Below are 25,887 nucleotides of genomic sequence, written 5' to 3'. Positions count from 1 at the left end.
AGTGGACCTCAAGTCAGAGGAGCATGCACATCAACGGCAAGGAGCTTTTGGCAGTCCACTTGGCCTTGATGAAATTCAAGAGTCTCCTTCGAAACAAAGTGGTAGAGATCAACTCCGACAATACCACAGCCTTGGCGTACATCTCCAAGCAAGGAGGCACCCACTCCCTCACGCTGTACGAGATCGCAAGGGACCTGCTCATTTGGTCAAGAGATCGAGGCATCTCCCTGTTAACGAGGTTTATCCAGGGCGACTTGAACGTCTTAGCAGACTGTCTCAGTCGGAGGGGTCAGGTAATTCCTACGGAATGGACCCTCCACAAGGACGTGTGCAAGAGTCTTTGGGCGACTTGGGGTCAACCCACCATAGACCTCTTTGCCACCTCGATGACCAAGAGACTTCCAATCTATTGCTCTCCAGTCCCAGACCCAGCAGCAATACACATAGACGCATTTCTCCTAGATTGGTCTCATCTGGACTTATATGCATTCCCACCATTCAAGATTGTCAACAAGGTACTGCAGAAGTTCGCCTCTCAGGAAGGGACAAGGTTGACGTTGGTTGCTCCCCTCTGGCCCGCGAGAGAGTGGTTCACCGAGGTACTTCGATGGCTGGTAGACTTTCCAAGAAGTCTTCCTCTAAGGGTAGATCTGTTACGTCAGCCCCACGTAAAGAATGTACACCAAAACCTCCCCGCTCTTCGTCTGACTGCCTTCAGACTATCGAAAGACTCTCAAGAGCTCGAGGCTTTTCGAAGGAGGCAGCCAGTGCGATTGCAAGAGCGAGGAGAGCTTCTACCATTAGAGTATACCAGTCGAAGTGGGAAGTCTTTCGAGACTGGTGCAAGTCAGCATCTGTGTCCTCGTCCAGTACCTCTGTAGCCCAAATCGCTGATTTTCTTTTACATCTGAGAAAGGTTCGCTCCCTTTCAGCTCCCACGATCAAGGGCTACAGGAGCATGTTGGCTTTGGTCTTTCGGCATAGAGGCTTAGATCTTTCCAACAATAAAGATCTCCAAGATCTCCTTAAGTCTTTCGAGACCTCTAAGGAACGTCGTTTGGCAACTCCTGGATGGAACTTAGACGTGGTCCTAAGGTTCCTCATGTCAGACAGGTTTGAGCCATTACATTCAGCCTCCCTGAAGGATCTCACCCTCAAGACACTTTTCCTAGTGTGCTTGGCTTCGGCTAAAAGAGTCAGTGAACTTCATGCCTTCAGTAAGAACATCGGCTTTTCTACAGAAAAAGCCACTTGTTCACTTCAACTTGGTTTCCTGGCCAAAAATGAACTGCCTTCTCGTCCTTGGCCTAAATCTTTTGATATTCCTTGCTTATCAGAGATCGTAGGCAACGAACTGGAAAGAGTATTATGTCCTGTTGGAGCTCTTAAGTTCTATTTAGCTTGTACTAAGTCATTACGAGGTAAATCTGAGGCATTATGGTGCTCAATTAAGAAACCATCATTGCCTATGTCAAAGAATGCTTTGTCATATTTTATCAGATTTTTAATACGAGAAGCTCATTCTCACTTGAATGAGAAAGACCGATGTTTGCTTAAGGTTAAGACGCACGAAGTTAGAGCTATAGCAACCTCCGTGGCCTTCAAGCAAAATAGATCTCTGCAAAGTATTATGGACGCGACTTTTTGGAGAAGCAAGTCAGTGTTCGCGTCATTTTACTTAAAAGATGTCCAGACTCTTTACGAGGACTGCTACACACTGGGTCCATTCGTTGCAGCGAGTGCAGTAGTGGGTGAGGGTTCTACCACTACACTTCCCTAATTCCAATATCCTTTTTAATCTGTCTCTTGAAATGTTTTTAATATTGTTTTTTGGGTTGTACGGAAGGCTAAGAAGCCTTTCGCATCCTGGTTGATTTGGCGGGTGGTGAAAGTCATTTCTTGAGAGCGCCCAGATTAGGGGTTTGATGAGGTCCTGTTTGTATGGGTTGCAGCCCTTGATACTTCAGCTCCTGGGAGTCTTTCAGCATCCTAAGAGGATCGCTGGGCTTCGTGAGGAAGACAGACTTACAAGGCAGAGTAATCGTCTAAGTCAACTTCCTTACCAGGTACCTATATTTTTCAATATTAAACTTAGCCGGTGATTATATAAGCTGCAACTCTGTTGCTCGACAGAAAACTCTTCGTTAAAAATCCGCCAGCGATCGCTATGCAGGTAGGGGGTGTACTTCAACAGCGCCATCTGTCGTGCAGGTACTCAGTACTCAATGTAAACACAGAACTCAATTTTCTCTCTGTCGGGCTACCGGCAAGACCTACTAATTTGCTGTGCTAACTGGATTTGTTTTCACAACTATTGGTGAAGTACACTATTCTAGTTTTGAGCTTTCGCTATGCAGGTGTTTTATCTTCATCTCAAAACTTGAACTCGTTTTGGATAGATTTAATTATGGTGACAAAGATAGTATGGACTTTCTTTCACTTTTAAATGGCCGACCCTTCCCTTAGACGGAAGTATGTTTAGGCTTTTAGTAATTATATCACGTTATAGATTTTCCTCTATATATTTTATATCTCTCCGCCTTTATTAGGCCTCTTCGATTAACTTTCCATTTATTATAAACATATAAAAATAATTTTAATGTTTTGTTTATATAGAACTTTCCTGAGAGTAGGCGGTCCTAACTTGGAAACCGAAGTTACAGTAATCAACGTTGAGCCCTTTATATCGTAATTAGCTTTTAAAGAGCTAAGGATTTAAAACTTTTTAAATGTAATATTTTATGAAAGATTTTCTTTGATAGTCTTCTTACTGTTTTCAAAGATGAACTAACGTTTAGTTTTTTATGCTACGCAGTTGTTGACGTTCAGGACGTTCAACATGCGCTCTATCGTTACGATAGAGAGAGAGTGTATCACGGTTTCACTTTGCAGTAAGAGTAAATCGATTCTGACGTTTTGTTCATTCTTTCTTAGCTTAAATGTTTTAAATTCTAATTTAAAGGAACTTTTTATTTGAAAAACCTTTCAGTTTTTTCCTTTAGTCAAATAACATGTTTTTTTGACGATATATAATTGGGCTCTTCTCTTAGGTGCGAAATCAAGAGAGAAAGAGAGAGAGAGATAGAGACGGAGGGAGAGAGAGGAGAGTAAACGTTCCGTTCAAGCGGGTAACGTTGTTCTCGTGTTACTCTCGTCCCTAGTCTCTGTACGGGGAGGAAGGATAAAACGTTTTTAGGTTTTTATTCTCGTCCCCAGGCTATGTTCGGTGAGAGATTGAAAACGTAGTTATATGAACTAGTGTTTAGTCTCTTTCCCAGCCACTGATTTTTCTTTTTATCTTAGAATATGTTTTCTGTTTTTTGCTGGTATTATGAGCTTGCATTATACGACTAATTTCGCAATTACTACCTTTTAATGAAGGGTAGAATTGCGTGTTTCAGGTAGAAATAAGTGCAAAACAGAAAATCGAAGTGATAAAGTGATATACGCAAAGTGTTACAGTGTTGCGTCCGAGGCGCAAAGTGTTACAGTGTTGCGTCCGAGGGTTCGTCTGTTCGTGCCTGTCGTCCTCCCAGTCCGGGACCTTTTGCAAGCTCCCAAGCCCAGGGGAGAAGCAATGTCGTACGACCAAAGGGTTCGAGAGGCTTTAATCAGCGAACAGACGTTCCCTCCGTGGTTTCGGGCGTATCTACCCAAGATCGCCCCACCCACACAAAGACGAGAGAGCCCATTTATTCGTCGTCTGCGGAAGAGGTTTCTCGTAAGAAACCATGGACCAAGGTCTCGCGGCTTCTTAAGCGCAAGTCGGTCCCTTCCGCGCAAGTCCAACGGCCCAGTTGTAGCCACTGGGTCAGTTCGGACTCGCTGCAGTCTTCCGACGACTGCTCACCTCCTAAGAGAGGCAAAGCGGTACCGCATCAGGCAGTCACACCGTCTGTTGCCGCACCTGCTCCTGTAGACCCTAGTGGTTTTTGCTGCAGACCATGCAGTCTCAGTTAACGTCATTGATGCAGGACTTTCGTGCGGAGAAGGTTGACGCTGCACCAACCTCTAGCCTACAACCAACCACGGTTGTGCGTCCTGTGGACGCTGAGGCTACCTTCTGCCGCACTCCAGCTGAGAGAGTCACGCCACCCATGCGTTCCAGTGTACCCTGCCAGCCGCATGTTGACGTTCAGCGACGCACGGAACCTTCCGTTGACGTTCGCGAGGTACAACAACAGTCTAAGTTGTTTTGTTTTGACGCGGTGCGTCAACCTCCGCTTTCTAGAGTTGTTTTGACTGCTCAGTCTAGGCAGTCAAAGCAGTCTCGAGTGGACGCTGTACGTCCTCACGCACCTGTTGTGGTTGACAGTTCACAGACTGTCAAGCAGTTACATGACGTTGCGTTCTGGTCCGCTACTAATGCACCAGTGAGAGACTCAGCTTTTATCGGACAAAGTTCCTGTAGATGAGGAAGTTGCTGTTCTCCCTCCTACTGATATTCCCTTGAGGACTCTGTCAGATGGAGAAGAGCCTTAAGATGCTTAGCCTCCTATGGACTTTAATTAAATCATGATGATTTTTTTTTTTAAGGATCTTCGTCCGGATCTTGTAACTGCTGCTCCTCGTTCGCCTAAACGTCAGAACTTACACTAGGTCTAGCTACTTCGAAGCCGTTGTTTTTAAGCTAGTGCTCTCTCGCTCTCCTAGAGAGCGTTACGTTGGCTAGGCGACTGGTTTTTTCACCAGGAGGAGTTTGGGGGATACAGCCTTTGCTTTCCCTTCTTTTAAACTGGTTTATAGAGCGAGAGTCTGATATGACACGAGAGAAGTTCTCGGCTTGGGAGTTCATGCCTCTGCCCAGATAGACTTCTCAATTCTGGTAGACTCTCCCTGGCGCCTAGCCAGGAGACGCTCCAAGTTGTTTACAGGTCAACTTCTCAGCTGTTGTCGAGCCTTTGAAGTTTTGCTGTACTATTATGTCACGCATAACAAGGCTTTCAGGGATGGTAAACGGTTCCGCCTCAGTCGCTAACCCCGTCTGTTGCCACACCTGCTCCCGTAGACCCTAAATGGGCTTTGCTGCAAGACATGCAGTCCAAGCTTGCGTCCTTGATAGAGGACTTAAATGCGGAGAAGAACCTTCTGGCCAACAACCTTCCAACCGGTCGGTTGTGCGCCCTGTTGACGCTGAGGTAACCTACTCGCGTCTGCCAGTTGAGGTGGTTCCTCCACCGATGCGACCCAGTGTGGGTTGCCAGCCGCACGTTGACGTTAAGCGACGCTCGGAGGTGGTTGTTGACGTTCAGGACGTTCAACAACCAGCAGAGGTGACTTGTTGTGTTGCAGTGCGTCAACCTCAGCAACCCGGTAGGGTGTTGACTGCACAACCCAGACGGTCTAGACAGTTTCGGGTTAACGCTGTACTTCCTCGCGCACCCATGGTTGTTGACAGTTCACAGACTGTGCAGCAGTTCCATGATATTACGTCCGGCTCCGTCACGCATCCACCAGTGCGACCGGATTCAGTGAGTCAGACGTTGCCCACTCCGTTGCCGTTTCCTCATCAGTTTCGGATGAGGAACCCTCTGATGAGGACGTTGCTGAACAAGACGATCAGCCCCCAGCCCTGCTATCCATCCAGAAGATGCTGAAGAAGGAACGCTGCTCAGTCAGGCTGTGGACGAGTCTGGTAGGGACGCTGTCATCCGTGGATCAATTTGTGTCGCTAGGAAGACTACACCTCCGTCCTCTTCTATACCATCTAGCTTTTCACTGGAAAAAGGACAAGACGCTAGAAGGGGTCTCGATCCCGGTTTCCGAAAAGATGAAGTCTTGTCTGACTTGGTGAAAGGACTATATCAACCTAAGAGAGGGTCTTCCCCTGACTGTTCAGACTCCCAACCACGTTCTCTTCTCAGACGCATCGGACGTAGGCTGGGGTGCGACATTAGACGGTCGGGAATGCTCGGGATTATGGAACTCGAGTCAAAGGACAATGCATTTCAACTGCAAGGAGCTACTGGCAGTACGTCTGGCCTGGAAAAGCTTCAGGTCTCTCCTTCAAGGCAAAGTGGTGGAGGTGAACTCGGACAACACCACGGCTTTGGTGTACATCTCCAAGCAAGGAGGGACCTACTCTCTGACGTTGTACGAGATCGCAAGGGACCTCCTCACCTGGTCAAAAGGTCTAGACATATCACTAGTAACGAGGTTCATCCAAGGCAACTTGAATGTCATGGCAGATTGTCTCAGTCGGAAGGGACAAATAATTCCAACAGAATGGACCCTCCACAAGGATGTATGCAAGAGACTTTGGGCCACCTGGGGCCAGCCAACCATAGATCTCTTCGCAACCTCGATGACCAAGAGGCTCCCAATATTTTGCTCACCAATCCCGGACCCAGCAGCAGTTCATATAGATGCCTTTCTCCTAGATTGGTCACATCTAGATCTATATGCATTCCCTCCATTCAAGATTGTCAACAAGGTACTGCAGAATTCGCCTCTCACGAAGGGACAAGGTTGACGCTAGTTGCTTCCCTCTGGCCCGCGAGAGAATGGTTCACCGAGGTACTTCGATGGCTAGTAGACGTTCCCAGAACACTTCCCCTAAGGGTGGACCTTCTACGTCAGCCACACGTAAAGAAGGTACACCAAGGCCTCCACGCTCTTCGTCTGACTGCCTTTAGACTATCGAAAGACACTCGAGAGCTAGAGGCTTTTCGAAGGAGGCAGCCATAGCGATTGCTAGAGCAAGGAGAACATCCACCCTTAGAGTCTACCAATCGAAGTGGGAAATCTTCCGAAACTGGTGCAAGTCAGTATCCGTATCCTCGACCAGTACCTCTGTAACTCAAATAGCTGACTTCCTCTTACTTCTGAGGAAAGAACGATCTCTTTCAGCTCCCACTATCAAGGGTTACAGAAGCATGTTGGCATCAGTCTTCCTTCACAGAGGCTTAGATCTTTCCAACAATAAAGATCTACAGGACCTCCTTAAGTCTTTTGAGACCACGAAGGAGCGTCGTTTGGTTACACCTGGTTGGAATTTAGATGTGGTACTAAGATTCCTTATGTCAGACAGGTTCGAACCGCTACAATCAGCCTCCCTGAAAGATCTCACCTTTAAGACTCTTTTCCTGGTATGCTTAGCCACAGCTAAAAGAGTCAGTGAGATTCATGCCTTCAGCAAGAACATCGGATTCTCATCCGAAACGGCTACATGTTCTACAACTTGGTTTTCTAGCCAAAAACGAGCTGCCTTCTCGGCCTTGGCCAATATCGTTCGATATTCCAAACTTATCGTATGGTTGGAAATGAACTAGAAAGAGTCTTATGCCCTGTAAGAGCTCTTAAGTTCTATTTAAAACGAACTAAACCTTTACGAGGCCCGTCTGAAGCTTTATGGTGTTCAGTTAAGAAACCATCTTTGCCTATGTCAAAGAATGCTTTATCCTATTTTATCAGACTGTTAATACGAGAAGCTCATTCCCATCTGAATGAGGAAGACCAAGCTTTGCTGAAGGTAAGGACACACGAAGTTAGAGCTGTCGCAACTTCCGTGGCCTTTAAACAAAATAGATCTCTGCAAAGTATAATCGACGCAACCTATTGGAAAAGCAAGTCAGTGTTTGCGTCTTTTTATCTTAAGAATGTCCAGTCTCTTTACGAGAACTGCTACACTCTGGGACCATTCGTAGCAACGAGTGCAGTAGTGGGTGAGGGCTCAACCACTACAATTCCCTAATTCCATAACCTTTTTAATCTTTCTCTTGAAATGTTTTTTATTGTTGTTTTTGGGTTGTCCGGAAGGCTAAGAAGCCTTTCGCATCCTGGTTGATTTGGCGGGTGGTCAAATTCTTTTCTTGAGAAGCGCCTAGATTAGAGGTTTTGATGAGGTCCTGTAGTATGGGTTGCAACCCTTGATACTTCAGCTCCTAGGGGTCGCTCAGCATCCTAAGAGGATCGCGAGGCTCCGTAAGGAAGACGTACTTAAAAAGGCAGAGTAATTGTTCAAGTCGACTTCCTTACCAGGTACTTATTTATTTTCAATATTAAACTTAGCCGGTGATTATATAAGCTGCAACTCTGTTGCTCGACAGAAAACTCTACGTTAAAAATCCGCCAGCGATCGCAATGCAGGTAGGGGGTGTACTTCAACAGCGCCATCTGTCGTGCAGGTACTCAGTACTCAATGTAAACACAGAACTCAATTTTCTCTCTGTCGGGCTACCGGCAAGACCTACTAATTCGCTGTTACTAACTGGATTTGTTTTCACAACTATTTGGTGAAGTACACTATTCTAGTTTTGAGCTTTCGCTATGCAGGTGTTTTATCTTCATCTCAAAACTTGAACTCGTTTTGGATAGATTTAATTATGGTGACAAAGAGAGTATGGACTCTCTTTCACTTTTAAATGGCCGACCCTTCCCTTAGACGGAAGTGTGTTTAGGTTTTTAGTAATTTTGCTTAACGCGTTATAGATCTATATATTTTATATCTCTCCGCCTTTATTAGGCCTCTTCGATTAACTTTCCATTTATTATAAACATATAAAAATAAATTTTTATGTTTTGTTTATATGCGACCTTTCCTGATAGTAGGCGGTCCTAACTTGGAACCGAAGTTAATCAACGTTGAGCCCGTTATATCGTATTTAGCCTTTAAAGAGTTTAAAACTTTTTAAATTTAATGTTTTATGAAAGAATTTCTTTGATAGTCTTGTACTGTTTTCAAAGATGAACTAACGTTTAGTTTTTTAGACTACGCAGTTGTTGACGTTCAGGACGTTCAACATGCGCTCTATCGTTACGATAGAGAGAGAGTGTATCACGGTTTCACTTTGCAGTAAGAGTAAATCGATTCTGACTTTTTGTTCATTCTTTCTTAGCTTAAATGTTTTAAATTTTAAATTAAAGGAACTTTTTATTTGGAAAACCTTTCAGTTTTTTCCTTTAGTCAAATAACATGTTTTTTTTTGACGATATATAATTGGGCTCTTCTCTTAGTTGCGAAATCAAGAGAAAGAGAGAGAGAGATAGAGACGGAGGGAGAGAGAGGAGAAAAAACGTTCCGTTCAAGCGGGTAACGTTGTTCTCGTGTTACTCTCGTCCCTAGTCTCTGTACGGGGAGGAAGGTAAAACGTTTCTAGGGTTTTATTCTTGTCCCCAGGCTATGTGCGGTGAGAGATTGTAAACGTAGTTTATTTGAACTAGTGTTTAGTCTCTTTCCCAGCCACTGAATTTTTTATCTTTATATATGTTTTCTGTTTTTTGCTAGTATTAATGAGCTGCATTATACGACTGATTTCGCAATTACTACCTTTTAATGAAGGGTAGAATTGCGCGTTTCAGGTAGAAATCAGTAATAGTTTCGATTTCAGTGAAATAAGTGCAAAACAGAAAATCGATAAAGTGATATGCGCAAAGTGTTACAGTGTTGCGTCCGAGCGTTCGTCTGTTCGTGCCTGTCGTTCACCTAGTCCGGGACCTCTTGCAAGCTCCCAAGCCCAGGGGAGAAGTAATGTCGAACGACTTATGGGTTCGAGAGGCCTTGATCAACGAACAGACGTTTTTCCCTCCGTGGTTTCGGGCGTATCTACCCAAGATCGCCCCACCCACACAAAGACGAGAGAGCCCATTTATTTCTCGTTTGCGGAAGAGGTTTCTCGTAAGAAACCATGGACCAAGGTCTCGCGGCTTATTAAGCGCAAGTCGGTCCCTTCCGCGCAAGTCCAACGGCCCAGTTGTAGCCACTGGGTCAGTTCGGACTCGCTGCAGTCTTCCGACGACTGCTCACCTCCTAAGAGAGGCAAAGCGGTACCGCATCAGGCAGTCACACCGTCTGTTGCCGCACCTGCTCTTGTAGACCCTAAGTGGTCTTTGCTGCAGACCATGCAGTCTCAGTTAACGTCATTGATGCAGGACTTTCGTGCGGAGAAGGTTGACACCAACCTCTAGCCTACAACCAACCACGGTTGTGCGTCCTGTGGACGCTGAGGCGACCTTCTGCCGCACTCCAGCTGAGAGAGTCCCGCCACCCATGCGTTCCAGTGTACCCTGCCAGCCGCATGTTGACGTTCAGCGACGCACGGAACCTTCCGTTGACGTTCGTGAGGTACAACAACAGTCTAAGTTGTTTTGTTTTGACGCGGTGCGTCAACCTCCGCATTCTAGAGTTGTTTTGACTGCTCAGTCTAGACAGTCAAAGCAGTCTCGAGTGGACACTGTATGTCCTCACGCACCTGTTGTGGTTGACAGTTCAGTTGTTGACAGTTCACAGACTGTCAAGCAGTTACATGACGTTGCCTTCTGGTCTGCTACTAATGCTCCAGTGAGAGACTCGCTGAGGTAACCTAGCTTTTATCGGACAAGGTTCCTGTAGATGAGGAAGTTGCTGTTCTCCCTCCAACTGATATTCCCTTGAGGACTCTGTCAGATGGAGAGGAGCCTTAAGCTGCTTAGCCTCCTATGGACTTTAATTAAATCATGATGATTTTTTTTTTTTTTTTTTTTTAAGGATCTTCGTCCGGATCTAGTAACTGCTGCTCCTCGTTCGCCTAAACGTCAGAACTTACACTAGGCCTAGCTACTTCGAAGCCGTTGTTTTTAAGCTAGTGCTCTCTCGCTCTCCTAGAGAGCGTTACGTTGGCTAGGCGACTGGTTTTTGCACCAGGAGGAGTTTTTATGGATACAGCCTTTGATTTCCCTTCTTTTAAACTGGCTTATAGAGCGAGAGTCTGATATGACACGAGAGAAGTTCTCGGCTTGGGAGTTCATGCCTCTGCCCAGATAGACTTCTCAATTCTGGTAGACTCGCCCTGGCGCCTAGCCAGGAGACGCTCCAAGTTGTTTACAGGTCAACTTCGCAGCTTATGTCAAGCCTTTGAAGTTTTGCTATACTATTATGTCACACATAACAAGGCTTTCAGGGATGGTAAACGGTTCCGCCTCAGTCGCTAACCCCGTCTGTTGCCACACCTGCTCCCGTAGACCCTAAATGGGCTTTGCTGCAAGCCATGCAGTCCAAGCTTGCGTCCTTGATAGAGGACTTAAATGCGGAGAAGAACCTTCTGGCCAACAACCTTCCAACCGGTCGGTTGTGCGCCCTGTTGACGCTGAGGTAACCTACTCGCGTCTGCCAGTTGAGGTGGTTCCTCCTTCTGGCCAACAACCTTCCAACCGGTCGGTTGTGCGCCCTGTTGACGCTGAGGTAACCTACTCGCGTCTGCCAGTTGAGGTGGTTCCTCCTTCTGGCCAACAACCTTCCAACCGGTCGGTTGTGCGCCCTGTTGACGCTGAGGTAACCTACTCACGTCTGCCAGTTGAGGTGGTTCCTCCACCGATGCGACCCAGTGTGGGTTGCCAGTCGCACGTTGACGTTAAGCGACGCTCGGAGGTGGTTGTTGACGTTTAGGACGTTCAACAACCAGCAGAGGTGACTTGTTGTGACGCAGTGCGTCAACCTCAGCAACCCGGTAGGGTGTTGACTGCACAACCCAGACGGTCTAGACAGTTTCGGGTTGACGCTGTACTTCCTCGCGCACCCATGGTTGTTGACAGTTCACAGACTGAGCAGCAGTTCCATGATATTGCGTCCGGCTCCGTCACGCATCCACCAGTGCGACCGGATTCAGCGAGTCAGACGTTGCCCACTCCGTTGCCGTTTCCTCATCCGAAACTGATCAGTTTCGGATGAGGAACCCTCTGATGAGGACGTTGCTGAACAAGACGATCAGCCCCCAGCCCTGCTATCCATCCAGAAGATGCTGAAGAAGGAACGCTGCTCAGTCAGGCTGTGGATGAGTCTGGTAGGGACACTGTCATCCGTGGATCAATTTGTGTCACTAGGAAGACTACACCTCCGTCCTCTTCTATACCAGGTAGTAGGTTGGCCAGGGCACCAGCCACCCGTTGAGATACTACCGCTAGAGAGTTATGGGGTCTTTTGACTGGCCAGACAGTACTACATTGGATCCTCCTCTCTGGTTACGGTTTATTTTCCCTTTGCCTACATACACACTGAATAGTCTGGCATATTCTTTACATATTCTCCTCTATCCTCATACACCTGACAACACAGATTACCAAACAATTCTTCATCACCCAAGGGGTTACTGCACTGTAATTGTTCAGTGCCACTTTCCTCTTGGTAAGGGTAGAAGAGACTCTTTAGCTATGGTAAGCAGCTCTTCTAGGAGAAGGACACTCCAAAATCAAACCACTGTTCTCTAGTCTTGGGTAGTGCCATAGCCTCTGTACCATGGCCTTTCACTGTCTTGGGTTAGAGTTCTCTTGCTTGAGGGTACACTCGAGCACACTCTCCTATCTTATTTCTCTTCCTCTTGTTTTGTTAAAGTTTTTATAGTTTATATAGGAGATATTTATTGTTGTTACTCTTCTTAGAATATTTTATTTTCCTTTTTTCCTTTCCGCACTGAACTATTTTCCCTGTTGGAGCCCCTGGGCTTATAGCATACTGCTTTTCCAACTAGGGTTGTAGCTTAGTAATAATAAGTAATAAGTAAGTAATAATCTAGCTTTTCACTGGAAAAAGGACAAGACGCTAGAAGCGGTCTCGATCCCGGTTTCCGGAAAGATAAAGTCTTGTCTGACTTGGTGAAAGGACTATATCAACCTTAGAGAGGGTCTTCCCCTGACTGTTCAGACTCCCAACCACGTTCTCTTCTCGGACGCATCGGACGTAGGCTGGGGTGCGACATTAGACGGTCGGGAATGCTCGGGATTATGGAACTCGAGTCAAAGGACAATGCATTTCAACTGCAAGGAGCTACTGGCAGTACGTCTGACCTGGAAAAGCTTCAGGTCTCTCCTTCAAGGCAAAGTGGTGGAGGTGAACTCGGACAACACCACGGCTTTGGTGTACATCTCCAAGCAAGGAGGGACCTACTCTCTGACGTTGTACGAGATCGCAAGGGACCTCCTCACCTGGTCAAAAGGTCTAGACATATCACTAGTAACGAGGTTCATCCAAGGCAACTTGAATGTCATGGCAGATTGTCTCAGTCGGAAGGGACAAATAATTCCAACAGAATGGACCCTCCACAAGGATGTATGCAAGAGACTTTGGGCCACCTGGGGCCAGCCAACCATAGATCTCTTCGCAACCTCGATGACCAAGAGGCTCCCAATATTTTGCTCACCAATCCCGGACCCAGCAGCAGTTCATATAGATGCCTTTCTACTAGATTGGTCACATCTAGATCTTTATGCATTCCCTCCGTTCAAGATTGTCAACAAGGTACTGCAGAAGTTCGCCTCTCACGAAGGGACAAGGTTGACGCTAGTTGCTTCCCTCTGGCCCGCGAGAGAATGGTTCACCGAGGTACTTCGATGGCTAGTAGACGTTCCCAGAACACTTCCCCTAAGGGTGGACCTTCTACGTCAGCCACGCGTAAAGAATTTACACCAAGGCCTCCACGCTCTTCGTCTGACTGCCTTCAGACTATCGAAAGACTCTCGAGAGCTAGAAGCTTTTCGAAGGAGGCAGCCAGAGCGATTGCTAGAGCAAGGAGAACATCCACCCTTAGAGTCTACCAATCGAAGTGGGAAATCTTCCAAAACTGGTGCAAGTCAGTATCCGTATCCTCGACCAGTACCTCTGTAACTCAAATAGCTGACTTCCTCTTATATCTGAGGAAAGAACGATCTCTTTCAGCTCCCACTATCAAGGGTTACAGAAGCATGTTGGCATCAGTCTTCCGTCACAGAGGCTTAGATCTCTCCAACAATAAAGATCTACAGGACCTCCCTAAGTCTTTTGAGACCACGAAGGAGCGTCGTTTGGTTACACCTGGTTGGAATTTAGACGTGGTACTAAGATTCCTTATGTCAGACAGGTTCAAACCGCTACAATCAGCCTCCCTGAAAGATCTCACCTTAAAGACTCTTTTCCTGGTATGCTTAGCCACAGCTAAAAGAGTCAGTGAGATTCATGCCTTCAGCAAGAACATCGGATTCTCATCCGAAACGGCTACATGTTCTACAACTTGGTTTTCTAGCCAAAAACGAGCTGCCTTCTCGGCCTTGGCCAATATCGTTCGATATTCCAAACTTATCGTATGGTTGGAAATGAACTAGAAAGAGTCTTATGTCCTGTAAGAGCTCTTAAGTTCTATTTAAAACGAACTAAACCTTTACGAGGCCCGTCTGAAGCTTTATGGTGTTCAGTTAAGAAACCATCTTTGCCTATGTCAAAGAATGCTTTATCCTATTTTATCAGACTGTTAATACGAGAAGCTCATTCCCATCTGAATGAGGAAGACCAAGCTTTGCTGAAGGTAAGGACACACGAAGTTAGAGCTGTCGCAACTTCCGTGGCCTTTAAACAAAATAGATCTCTGCAAAGTATAATCGACGCAACCTATTGGAAAAGCAAGTCAGTGTTCGCGTCTTTTTATCTTAAGAATGTCCAGTCTCTTTACGAGAACTGCTACACTCTGGGACCATTCGTAGCAACGAGTGCAGTAGTGGGTGAGGGCTCAACCACTACAATTCCCTAATTCCATAACCTTTTTAATCTTTCTCTTGAAATGTTTTATTATTGTTTTTGGGTTGTCCGGAAGGCTAAGAAGCCTTTCGCATCCTACTTGATTTGGCGGGTGGTCAAAGTCATTTCTTGAGAAGCGCCTAGATTAGAGGTTTTGATGAGGTCCTGTTGTATGGGTTGCAACCCTTGATACTTCAGATCCTAGGGGTCGCTCAGCATCCTAAGAGGATCGCGAGGCTCCGTAAGGAAGACGTACTTAAAAAGGCAGAGTAATTGTTCAAGTCGACTTCCTTACCAGGTACTTATTTATTTTATGTTTGTTATTTTGAATAACTGCTAAAATGAAATAAAAAATCCTTAGCTCATAATAATGTAAACAATTATTGCTGGTCTCTACCCACCCCCCTGGGTGTGAATCAGCTTATATAATCACCGGCTAAGTTTAATATTGAAAAATGTTATTTTTATAATAAAATAAATTTTTGAATATACTTACCCGGTGATTATATATTTAAGGACCCTCCCTTCCTCCCCAATAGAGACCCAGTGGACCGAGGAGAAAATTGAGTTCTGTGTTTACATTGAGTACTGAGTACCTGCACGACAGATGGCGCTGTTGAAGTACACCCCCTACCTGCATTGCGATCGCTGGCGGATTTTTAACGTAGAGTTTTCTGTCGAGCAACAGAGTTGCAGCTTATATAATCACCGGGTAAGTATATTCAAAAATTTATTTTATTATAAAAATAACATTTTTATGTTTGTTATTTTGAATAACTGCTAAAATGAAATAAAAAATCCTTAGCTCATAATAATGTAAACAATTATTGCTGGTCTCTACCCACCCCCCTGGGTGTGAATCAGCTTATATAATCACCGGCTAAGTTTAATATTGAAAAATTTTATTTTTATAATAAAATAAATTTTTGAATATACTTACCCGGTGATTATATATTAAAGGACCCTCCCTTCCTTCCCAATAGAGACCCAGTGGACCGAGGAGAAAATTGAGTTCTGTGTTTACATTGAGTACTGAGTACCTGCACGACAGATGGCGCTGTTGAAGTACACCCCCTACCTGCATAGCGATCGCTGGCGGATTTTTAACGTAGAGTTTTCTGTCGAGCAACAGAGTTGCAGCTTATATAATCACCGGGTAAGTATATTCAAAAATTTATTTTATTATAAAAATAACATATTTGGGTTTTGTTATATTATAACTGTCAAAAACTCTAAGCATATACGCTGTAAACTTAATTAACTCTGGTCTCTACCCACCGCCTTGGGTGTGAATCAGCTATTATATATTCACCGGCTAAGTTAAATATTTAAAAATGATATTTTAATTATAAAATAAATTTTTGAATATACTTACCCGGTGAATATATAAATTAAAGGCCCTCCCTTCCTCCCCAATAGAGACGCAGCGGGACGAGAAGAATTGAGGCTTGTTTACATGCATGTGCGGTATCTGGCCGATAGTTGGCGCTGGTGGGCACACCCGCAACCTTCATAGCGATCGCTCGCGAGTTTTTGTGTGTTTTTCTGTCGAGCCGCTGGAGCAGCAGCTATTATATATTCACCGGGTAAATATATTCAAAAATTTATTTTATAATTAAAATATCATTTTAATAAAATTAATGCAAAACGAAAATTTCCTGTTTTGATAATAATGATTCTATCGTGAGAGAAAATTTTTTAATATTTAGATACACGTATGATGAGTAAGGTTAACCATGGGATAAATAGAGAAACACTTGAAAATTATTAGATATTCTCAAATAGATAAAATGAACTCTGGTAACTTTTTATTTCTCTTCTCAAAGTGCATCACTTAATACTTCCAAAGGCTTGCCTCACCCCTTTGCCATCTGAATTGTAGTCCTATAATTTAGATCGATATTCAGGCATATGATAAATTTCTCCATTTGCATCCATGTTCTGACCTGATCATGGGACTCAAGAGCTGGGAATTTCCTTGTAAAAGCTGTAAGAAACGTGTGGTATATGTAACTTCTTTCGTGGACACTACATTTTGCTCTTGGGATTTTATGCATCAATTTTCCTGCTTTGGTAAAAGTTTTTGTGGCTGTGTGACCTTTTGACATCAATCAGTACCTGATGTTTCAATCTCTACCATCATTTCCTTTGAACCGGTGACATAAAATGTTGTAGAGGTCAGCATATCAGTCACATGTTATTCCTGGTCTAAATAGTTTGCTTGCTCTAACCCCTCATTAGGTAAATTTGAGCATTGAGGTGTTGAAATTTAATAGAGATAAGACCACCTAGGTCAGAGTATTACAAGACTCCTTTAGTGAACAAATGCCTGAGAGTCTGATGATCATCTTAGACTGTAGTATAGGCATAATACAACAGATGGAATTGTCATGAATAACTTTTGTTTGTATCTGGCATACACAGCTGAATTGGTCCAAGTTGTTTCATAGCATATTGTTTTTATAACGAATGTTCATCATCTTATCTTTTGATTTGGTGTCTTGCAATATCTATAACTTGAGTAAGAGTTGAGTTTTATGAAAGTTTTTTTCTGAACTATGTACTGCACTAACTTTATTAAATGCATTAACATCTGTGAATGTTCTTTTATTTAGACGAGACTCGTATGTTATTGCGACCAGTTTGCAATCAAGGTTCTAGGAAAAAGATTGATAGAAATTTCATATGACTCAAGGTTGAATTGTTAAAGAAGACGAAAGGGGATGGAGCATTTTTAATCCTTTTAAAGCTGAAGATAGATGGTAAATTTTTTATTCTATTTAAGGCTGAGCTGTTGAAGAAGATAAAAGAAGGGGAAAAAGCTGCTGCAGATGACAGTGATCCAGATTGGTTTAGTGCGGCAGCTAAAAAACAGGAAGGGCAAGAAGAGGTTAGAAGGTGTAGAGAAGACCTGAAGAAGCTTGAGAAACAAGAAGAACGAGTATCAGACATGAAGCAACGTCGCCATAGGGTCAAAGTAAGTTTCATATGCACAGAACTGTTTATGTTTTATAGCTATTCTTTTAATTTTTTTTTAGTACCGTATTTGTGTAAAGTGCCATACATAATATGCCAAGGATGTTCTTTTTATCATTGTGTAAGGAGTTTTATTCATCTGTTTTATTTATGATCTTTGATCAGAAAAGAAAAATGCATGTGTCTATTGATGTATTCTATTATACTAATATATTACCAATGTTAATTGCTTGTAAAAGTAAGCTCCACTAAAGAGGATACTATTATCCTCATTCACTACCACCATTAAATTTTTTGACTAATGTCAATGAAGCAAATTTTTTTCTTGCAGGCGTGTGGAATATATTATTTTGGTTATATTTGATATATACCTGATCATCATTAGTAATTACCTTCTAATTGCCAGTATTGTATATGTAATTGATATTTCCAAACTTACTACAAGCCTATTGTTTTAACTGATCACATTATGCTTGGTCAGAAGTAGGAGAACCTATGTCACTATTGTCACATAACTCCTAAAAGCAATTTTGTTCTTATTTTGTGGCCCCAAATGCTGTACTTTCTTGGGAATTGTTTTATTAGAATAAACATAAAAGTACAGTATACGAGTACCGATATATGTTACTGTAGACGTGTATGCATAACTTTTAACTTCATGCACTACAATAAGTAGACCTACTCCTTTACCTTACTTCCAATCTCAGCTTACATCACTAATTGTTTGGTTTGTATAACATCAACAAACGGTTGTACATTGCTTAGAATTTCCATTCCCAATGGCTTAGGACACTCTCAGTTTATTAATCTTTATTTGTAGGATAATTAGTTTGTGTAAATCTCTTCTGACATTTAACCTATTAAAATGTATTACCTATGCCTATGAAGTTGGAAGGAGGTTATGTTTTACCCCCTGTTTGTGAACAGCTTCCTGGCCACAATTTTAATCGTAGAGTAATGAAACTTGCAGGGATTAATTGTTTTGTAAAAAGGTGGAAATTATTAAGTTTTATGAATAGTACTTACCTGGCAGTTATATATATATGTAGCTGATATCTCTAAATCGGCAGAATTTTTCAAAACGAGGCAACCGCCTTGTGGTGATTGGGAGGTAGGTGGTAACACCCGTCACAGGGTGGTCCAAGGAATCATTCCCGTGTCCAAGACTTCAGTTCATCTCTGCCGGCTGGATTGAAAACATCGTCGGTCGACCATTGAGAGTTTTTCGAATCATTTTCCCTTCTTCGCTTTTTTGGACTTCGTTCGGTGAAGTACACTGATTTAGGGTTTTGGCAATCGTGTTTTATTATTATTATTTACTTTATCATGAGTGATAACTTAATTTTCGTGTTTGTGCGAGTGATGTATGCAAGGTGAGGTTACCGAAAGTGTCGGTTGATCCTCACAGTTTGTATACAGAGGTTTTGTTTGTGCACTATATTTTAGGTGCAAAGTTTTTAATCCTGATGACAGAAATACGTTCCGGCAACTCTATGACGTCACAGTCATGTGACGTAATCTTCATGTATGTCTTGCAAATTCTCTTTATTTGTTTTATGCAAAGAATGGGAGGAATTCCTCTTTTATAAGTTTTTTTTTAACTTTTAATGTAAAATTTTAAAGAAATATTTGTCCATTTGGTATTCGTTTTTTAAATCGTCGATCTATTTTCATAAATTAAATAGAACTAGCGTATGGTTAATTTACGCTGTTACTCGTTACTATCGGTGCAGTCCCAACATGCCTTGGTAGCGTTCTTTTCGATATGGGAGTTAAAGTGTTGGCTATTATTCTCCAACAACAACTAATTTATATGGGAATTCTAGTTTTAGTAGCATTTTCATTTATATGTTCCTATTGTTTACATTTATATATATAGATACGTTATTGCTATATCTGTTCCTTTTATCATTACAACTCGCTTGTTTTTGAAAACCCTTTGAATTAATTGTGGATTACTTTTGTTTTCCCTTTTTTCTGTTCATTTTAATCTTTAACGTATAACTTTCCCGGTGTTTGTATGTAACTACCGGGTAGGTATTTATGACATTTAATTTTACCAGTGGTTATATGTACCTACCGGGTGAGTGTCTTCAACATCTATTTTTAATCTCAACTCTTGCCCGGTGGTTTTTTCTTTTTGTGACTGCCGGGTAAGTATGTTTTGAAAGTTAATTTTATTATGGAAATGTCAGTTTAATATTCTATAAAAATATTTTGTTACAGTTTATATAGCAAGTACTAGAGACGATTTTGCTTTCTCATTCAAGCCCGTGGCAGAAGAATAAGTTCTCTCACAACGGGCAGGACTAATTATGGTTTTTTGTGTAAGAGTTTAATAGTGCAAGTTTTCAGTGCTAAATTAGGCATTGGATTCTTTCAGCACAGGGACGTTGTTTTCCTAGCCTTAGACCTCTTCCAAGCTCCCCGGCCCATGGGAGAAGGAATGTCGATCGGCGAAAGGAAACGAAAGGCGTTAGCTCACGAGCAAACGCCCTCCCGAGCGTTCCTGTTAACATTCCCAAGAATGCTCGCCCTTGCCATGGGAAAGCAAAGAGCGTTGAACGTTAAGATTCTTACACTGCTTTTAGAGTTTTGCATTGCATCACTTTTGATTTTAATGGCAATAGTTTAAGTCATAGATATTCTCTGCTAATATCAATGCTTACAAACCATCATTGACTCGGTTTTTGTCCCAGAGCGCCAGTCGGCCTTATGAACCCTCTGGTTGGAACCGAACGCGCCGAGCGGCATAATGAATATCATTTTGCCTTAATGCTCGGCGCTAAGTCTTTCAAGACAGGACGAATGCAGCCTCGTCTTTCAGGGCAAATGCAGCCTTGTCTTTCAGGGCGAATGCAGCCTTGTCTTTCAGGACGAATGCTGCCTCGTCTTTCAGGACTAATGCAGCCTCGTCTTTCTGGGCGAATGCTGCCTCGTCTTTCAGGACGAATGCAGCCTCGTCTTTCAGGGCAAATGCAGCCTGGTCTTTCAGGGCGAATGCAGCCTCGTCTTTCAGGACGAATGCTGCCTCGTCTTTCAGGACTAATGCAGCCTCGTCTTTCAGGGCGAATGCTGCCTCGTCTTTCAGGACGAATGCAGCCTCGTCTTTCAGAGCGAACGCAGCCTCGTCTTTCAGGGCGAATGCTGCCTCGTCTTTCAGGACGAATGCAGCCTCGTCTTTCAGGGAGAATGCAGCCTCGTCTTTCAGGGCGAATGCAGCCTCGTCTTTCAGGGCGAATGCTGCCTCGTCTTTCAGGACTAATGCAGCCTCGTCTTTCAGGGCGAATGCAGCCTCGTCTTTCAGGACGAATGCAGCCTCGTCTTTCAGGGCGAATGCTGGCTCGTCTTTCAGGACGGATGCAGCCTCGTCTTTCAGGGTGAATGCAGCCTCGTCTTTCAGGGCGACTGCAGCCTCGTCTTTCAGGACGAATGCAGCCTCGTCTTTCAGGACGAATGCAGCCTCGTCTTTCAGGGTGAATGCAGCCTCGTCTTTCAGGGCGACTGCAGCCTCGTCTTTCAGGGCGACTGCAGCCTCGTCTTTCAGGGCGAATGCTGCCTCGTCTATTAGGACTAATGCAGCCTCGTCTTTCAGGGTGAATGCAGCCTCGTCTTTCAGGGTGAATGCAGCCTCGTCTTTCAGGGCGACTGCAGCCTCGTCTTTCAGGGCGACTGCAGCCTCGTCTTTCAGGGCGAATGCTGCCTCGTCTATTAGGACTAATGCAGCCTCGTCTTTCAGGACGAATGCAGCCTCGTCTTTCAGGGTGAATGCAGCCTCGTCTTTCAGGGCGACTGCAGCCTCGTCTTTCAGGGCGAATGCAGCCTCGTCTTTCAGGACGAATGCAGCCTCGTCTTTCAGGGTGAATGCAGCCTCGTCTTTCAGGGCGACTGCAGCCTCGTCTTTCAGGGCGACTGCAGCCTCGTCTTTCAGGGCGAATGCTGCCTCGTCTATTAGGACTAATGCAGCCTCGTCTTTCGGGATGAATGCAGCCTCGTCTTTCGGGGCGAGTGCAGCCTCGTCTTTCGGGGCGAGTGCAGCCTCGTCTTTCGGGGCGAGTGCAGCCTCGTCTTTCGGGGCGAGTGCAGCCTCGTCTTTCGGGGCGAGTGCAGCCTCGTCTTTCGAGGCGAGTGCAGCCTCGTCTTTCGGGACGAGGGCAGCCTCGTCTTTCGGGACGAGGGCAGACTCGTCTTTCGGGACGTGGGCAGCCTCGTCTTTTCTTTCGGGACGAGGGCAGCCTCGTCTTTCGGGACGAGGGCAGCCTCGTCTTTCAGGGCGAATGCTGCCTCGTCTATTAGGACTAATGCAGCCTCGTCTTTCGGGATGAATGCAGCCTCGTCTTTCGGGGCGAGTGCAGCCTCGTCTTTCGGGGCGAGTGCAGCCTCGTCTTTCGGGGCGAGTGCAGCCTCGTCTTTCGGGGCGAGTGCAGCCTCGTCTTTCGGGGCGAGTGCAGCCTCGTCTTTCGGGGCGAGTGCAGCCTCGTCTTTCGGGGCGAGTGCAGCCTCGTCTTTCGGGGCGAGTGCAGCCTCGTCTTTCGGGGCGAGTGCAGCCTCGTCTTTCGGGACGAGTGCAGCCTCGTCTTTCGGGACGAGGGCAGCCTCGTCTTTCGGGACGAGGGCAGACTCGTCTTTCGATACGTGGGCAGCCTCGTCTTTTCTTTCGGGACGAGGGCAGCCTCGTCTTTTCTTTCGGGACGAGGGCAGCCTCGTCTTTCGGGACGAGGGCAGACTCGTCTTTCGGGACGTGGGCAGCCTCGTCTTTTCTTTCGGGACGAGGGCAGCCTCGTCTTTCAGGATGATAGGACGGTCGCCGCCTTGTCCTTTCATGGTGACGCCACGTCTTATAAGATCTTTGTCAAGGATGACTTTAGTGATCACTTTTCTCCTGTTTAATTGTTTGAGGTTATCAGAAGGAGAGGATCCTAAGTTCTGTTGCTCCATGTTCCCCACCTTCTGAGTTTTCACGTGGTCATTAATGGAGCTTTAAGAATATATTAATTTTTGTTTCTTAAAACAGAAACCTTTGATGACTAACAACAGTAGGAGCCAGACTTTGCTACTTCTGGCGAGCCTGGGAGAGGAGAGGAGCAGACCTTTGGTCCGTGTTTTTACTAGGATGGATGCGAAATCTTTTTCCCAGTGAATCCTCCTTTGTTAGTTACTCTAAGACTTTTCTGCCTAACCGACTTTGCAACTTCAATGTCTCTCTTTTAGGAGAGGGAGTCTTTTGTCCGGTCCTGGACGTAAATGCTCTTTACGCCTTCGTTCAGAAGTCAAAGTTCTCCATGGAGACATCAAAATCTTTGGAGAAGAGGGGAGCAGACCTTTGGTCAGTACTTCTTCTGAAGGAGGATTACTTTTTCCTTTTATAGGGAAACCTCCTTTAGTTTTTAGCTACAACGATTCTCTCTCCCAGTTATAGAGAGGAGTCTAAGTGCCAGGCTATGCAATCAAACTTTATCTGAGGTTTGTTTACAAGGAAGAACGGGTGTAGAATGGGTCAGTTTTGGGCGTGTGTTTTGGTCTCAGCTCCGGCCCTCTCATGTTCACGTAACTTTTGCTTTATGTAGCGGAATACTGCTCTCTGGAGAAATCAGAGCGTCCCTGTATCTGGATTTTTAGATAACATTGAGCCTATCAAATAATTAGGTCTTCCTGTCAACAAGAAGAGTCTCTTCTGACACCAGGACGCTCAACACCTTGTCTTTTAGAACGTTCAGCGTCTCGCTCTGTTAACCTCTCGGCTCCACGTCTTACAGGCTCCACGTCTTCAGGACTTTTGGCACCGCGTCTTACAGGACTATCGGCGCCACGTTTTACAGGACGATCGGCGCCTCGTCTTTCAGGACGCTCGACGTCGAAGTTCTAGCCTGAGGCATGACTTTGAACATGAGAATCTAGGACTTCGTGATGACACTAGTCGAATCGTGTGTCGAGATCAAGGACGCCTTCGTTCTGATTTCTTTGATCTAGAAAGGAGGTTTGTTCTAGGGCAAGAAACATCGGGGCAAACATGCTCAGCAGGAAGAGACTTGTTTTTTCCTCAGAATGGTCTCTCAACCCGCAAGTCTGTCAGTCTCTGGATGTTGTGGTCAGACCTGTAACAGACCTTTTTGCCTCCAACTGGAAGAAGAGGATCCCCTGCTGCTGCTCCCTAGTCCCGGACGAGGAAGCTGTAGCAGTGGACTCCTTCCTGATGGATTGGATGGGGGTGGACATGTTCGAGATCATCAATCTGGTCTTCAGGAAATTCGCTTTCCTCGATTCGGGGCAAATGATCCTAGCGGCTCCATTCTGGCCTGCTAGGGAATGGTTTTCGGAAGTGATGGGCATGGTGATGGACTTCCCAAGAAGACTTCGGCAAGTCCAGATCTTCTCAAACAACCCCACTTCAAGAGGTATCATCTTACCCCCCTTGCTCTCAACTGACTTCCTTCAGACTGACTAGAAGCTTGTCAGATCTCGAGGCTTTTCGGCACAAGCGACGAAATCTATCACCAGAGCAAGGAGGATCTCTTCACAAAGAGTCTACCAATCTAGGTGGAGACCTTTAGAGCTTGGTGCAGGCGGCACAAGTTTCCTCATCCACTACCTCTCTGAGCCAGAGTGCAGACTTCTTCTTGTACCTCAGACAGGATGCTAAGCTGGCTGTATCTACCATCAATGGATACAGCAGTATGCTCTCCGCCGTCTTTAGGCATAGAGGCCTAGAGTTGTCCCAAAATCAAGGTTTGCAGGACCTCATTGGGTCTTTTCAGACGACGTAATAGGTACTCTTAAACCTGGATGTGGTGTTTAAGTTTCTGTGCTCCAAGAAATTCGAACCTATCTCGCTAGCCTCTCTTCGTATTGTAGCGAAGAAAACCCTCTCTAGCGAATGCCATGAGGTCAGCGAAGTCCTGGCGATTGGGAAGAGGGTGAGCTTCAATTAGGATAGGGCAGTTTGTGCCTTAAGGTTCATCTTTCTCGTAAAGAGCGAGAACCCTTCGTAACCCTGTCCTACGACGTTTGATGTCATTAACCTCACGAACCTAGTGGGTCGAGAGAAGAAAAGACTCCTCTGCCCAGTTAGGTCCCTCAAAGTTTTTTTGGCTCACACTATGAACGTGAGCTGTGCATCCAACTTGTTATGGTGTTCAGTGAAAGATCCGCCAAAATCCCGTCTAAGTATGCTTTGTCCTTTTTCCTGAGGGAGAAAATTAGGGAAGCCCACCTCTTATGTGAGGAGGAACACTTCGCCCTGTTGAAATTTCGGTCTCACGAAGTGAGAGCCATTGCTTCCTCTCTGGCATATCAGGAATATATATTAGTTAGGCTATTCATGGATGCTATTTTCTGGAGGAGCAACTCTGTCTTCGCTTCTCATCAACTTAGAGAGGTGAGAGTAGACTTTGGCAAGTGCTATACATTGGGCCCATACATAGCTGTGGTTTCTGTATTAGGCAAAGGAGTTTATAACCCCACTCAACCTTGGTTTATATGCATGTATGAGGGTTTGTGTTTTTATGATGGTCTGAGGACTTCGTCTTGTGATGCGGTTCCCTCAGTGTAGATAGATAGTTTATGTCTATGTTGCAGGGTTAGGTGGTTAGTTTTAGTAAGGTTGCAGTTTTTATTATATGGGGCGAAGGTAGTTTCTGAAGTCTAGTCAAGTTGTTGGTCTTATCCCTTTGACAGACTCGATTGAGTTTTTTGCAGCTTTGCAGGCTTACTCCTGGATAAACTCTCCTAAGGGAAAGCCACTCTAAAGGCTGTACCTTTGAATCAGCTACCTTAGCAGGCAAGGAATCAAGGTGTTTTTATCTCCTACAACTCTTTTGTTGTTTCCCCAACGATGTTTACTGTCTGTTTCCCTCCTCCAAATGTGTGAATCAGCTATATATATATATAACTGCTAGGTAAGTACTATTCATAAAAATGGAGTTTTTATGATAAAACAAAGTTTTATGAATACTAACCTGGCAGTTATATATATATTCGAAGGCCCACCCACCTCCCCTCAGGAGACAGGTCGGGCATAGATGAACTGAAGTCTTGGACACGGGAATGATTCCTTGGACCACCCTGTGACGGGTGTTACCACCTACCTCCCAACCACCACAAGGCGGTTGCCTCGTTTTGAAAAATTCTGCCGATTTAGAGATATCAGCTATATATATATATATAACTGCCAGGTAACTATTCATAAAACTTTGTTTTATCATAAAAACTCCATTTTTGGAAGGTCAAGGTCAAGCAAAATGTCCAATTCACGTAATCACCCATAAGTTTGGGCATTGTTGCCATAGAGACTTGAAACTTTGTTGATTTTTGTGTGTACGAAAATCCACACCAATTAATGAATATTAAGGTCAAAGATCATGGTCGAGAAATAAGCAGCTGTAGCGGTGGTCTCCGCTCTACCAAGTGGTCCTCTAGTTTGTAATGTCTTCAGTTTGATCTCCATACTTTAGAATTAA

The 25,887-nt window shown here is 44.7% G+C and overlaps 1 protein-coding gene across 3 annotated transcripts in view; it reads left to right on the top strand.

Moving 5' to 3' along the window:
• The window catches only part of LOC137617317 (ATP-dependent DNA helicase DDX11), a 102,177-nt gene that overhangs the window by 36,553 nt on the left and 39,737 nt on the right, over window positions 1-25,887 (top strand). For all 3 annotated transcript variants that reach the window (XM_068347327.1, XM_068347325.1, XM_068347326.1), the window contains exon 4: window positions 17,241-17,432. In XM_068347327.1, the coding sequence (XP_068203428.1) occupies window positions 17,241-17,432 (192 nt within the window). The remainder of the gene's footprint in view (window positions 1-17,240; window positions 17,433-25,887) is intronic.

The sequence above is a fragment of the Palaemon carinicauda genome, chromosome 23, assembly GCF_036898095.1.
Source record: "Palaemon carinicauda isolate YSFRI2023 chromosome 23, ASM3689809v2, whole genome shotgun sequence".
Lineage (NCBI taxonomy): Eukaryota > Metazoa > Arthropoda > Malacostraca > Decapoda > Palaemonidae > Palaemon > Palaemon carinicauda.
The sequence above is the reverse complement of the archived record's forward strand: the minus strand, read 5'-3'. Positions and strand labels throughout refer to the sequence as shown.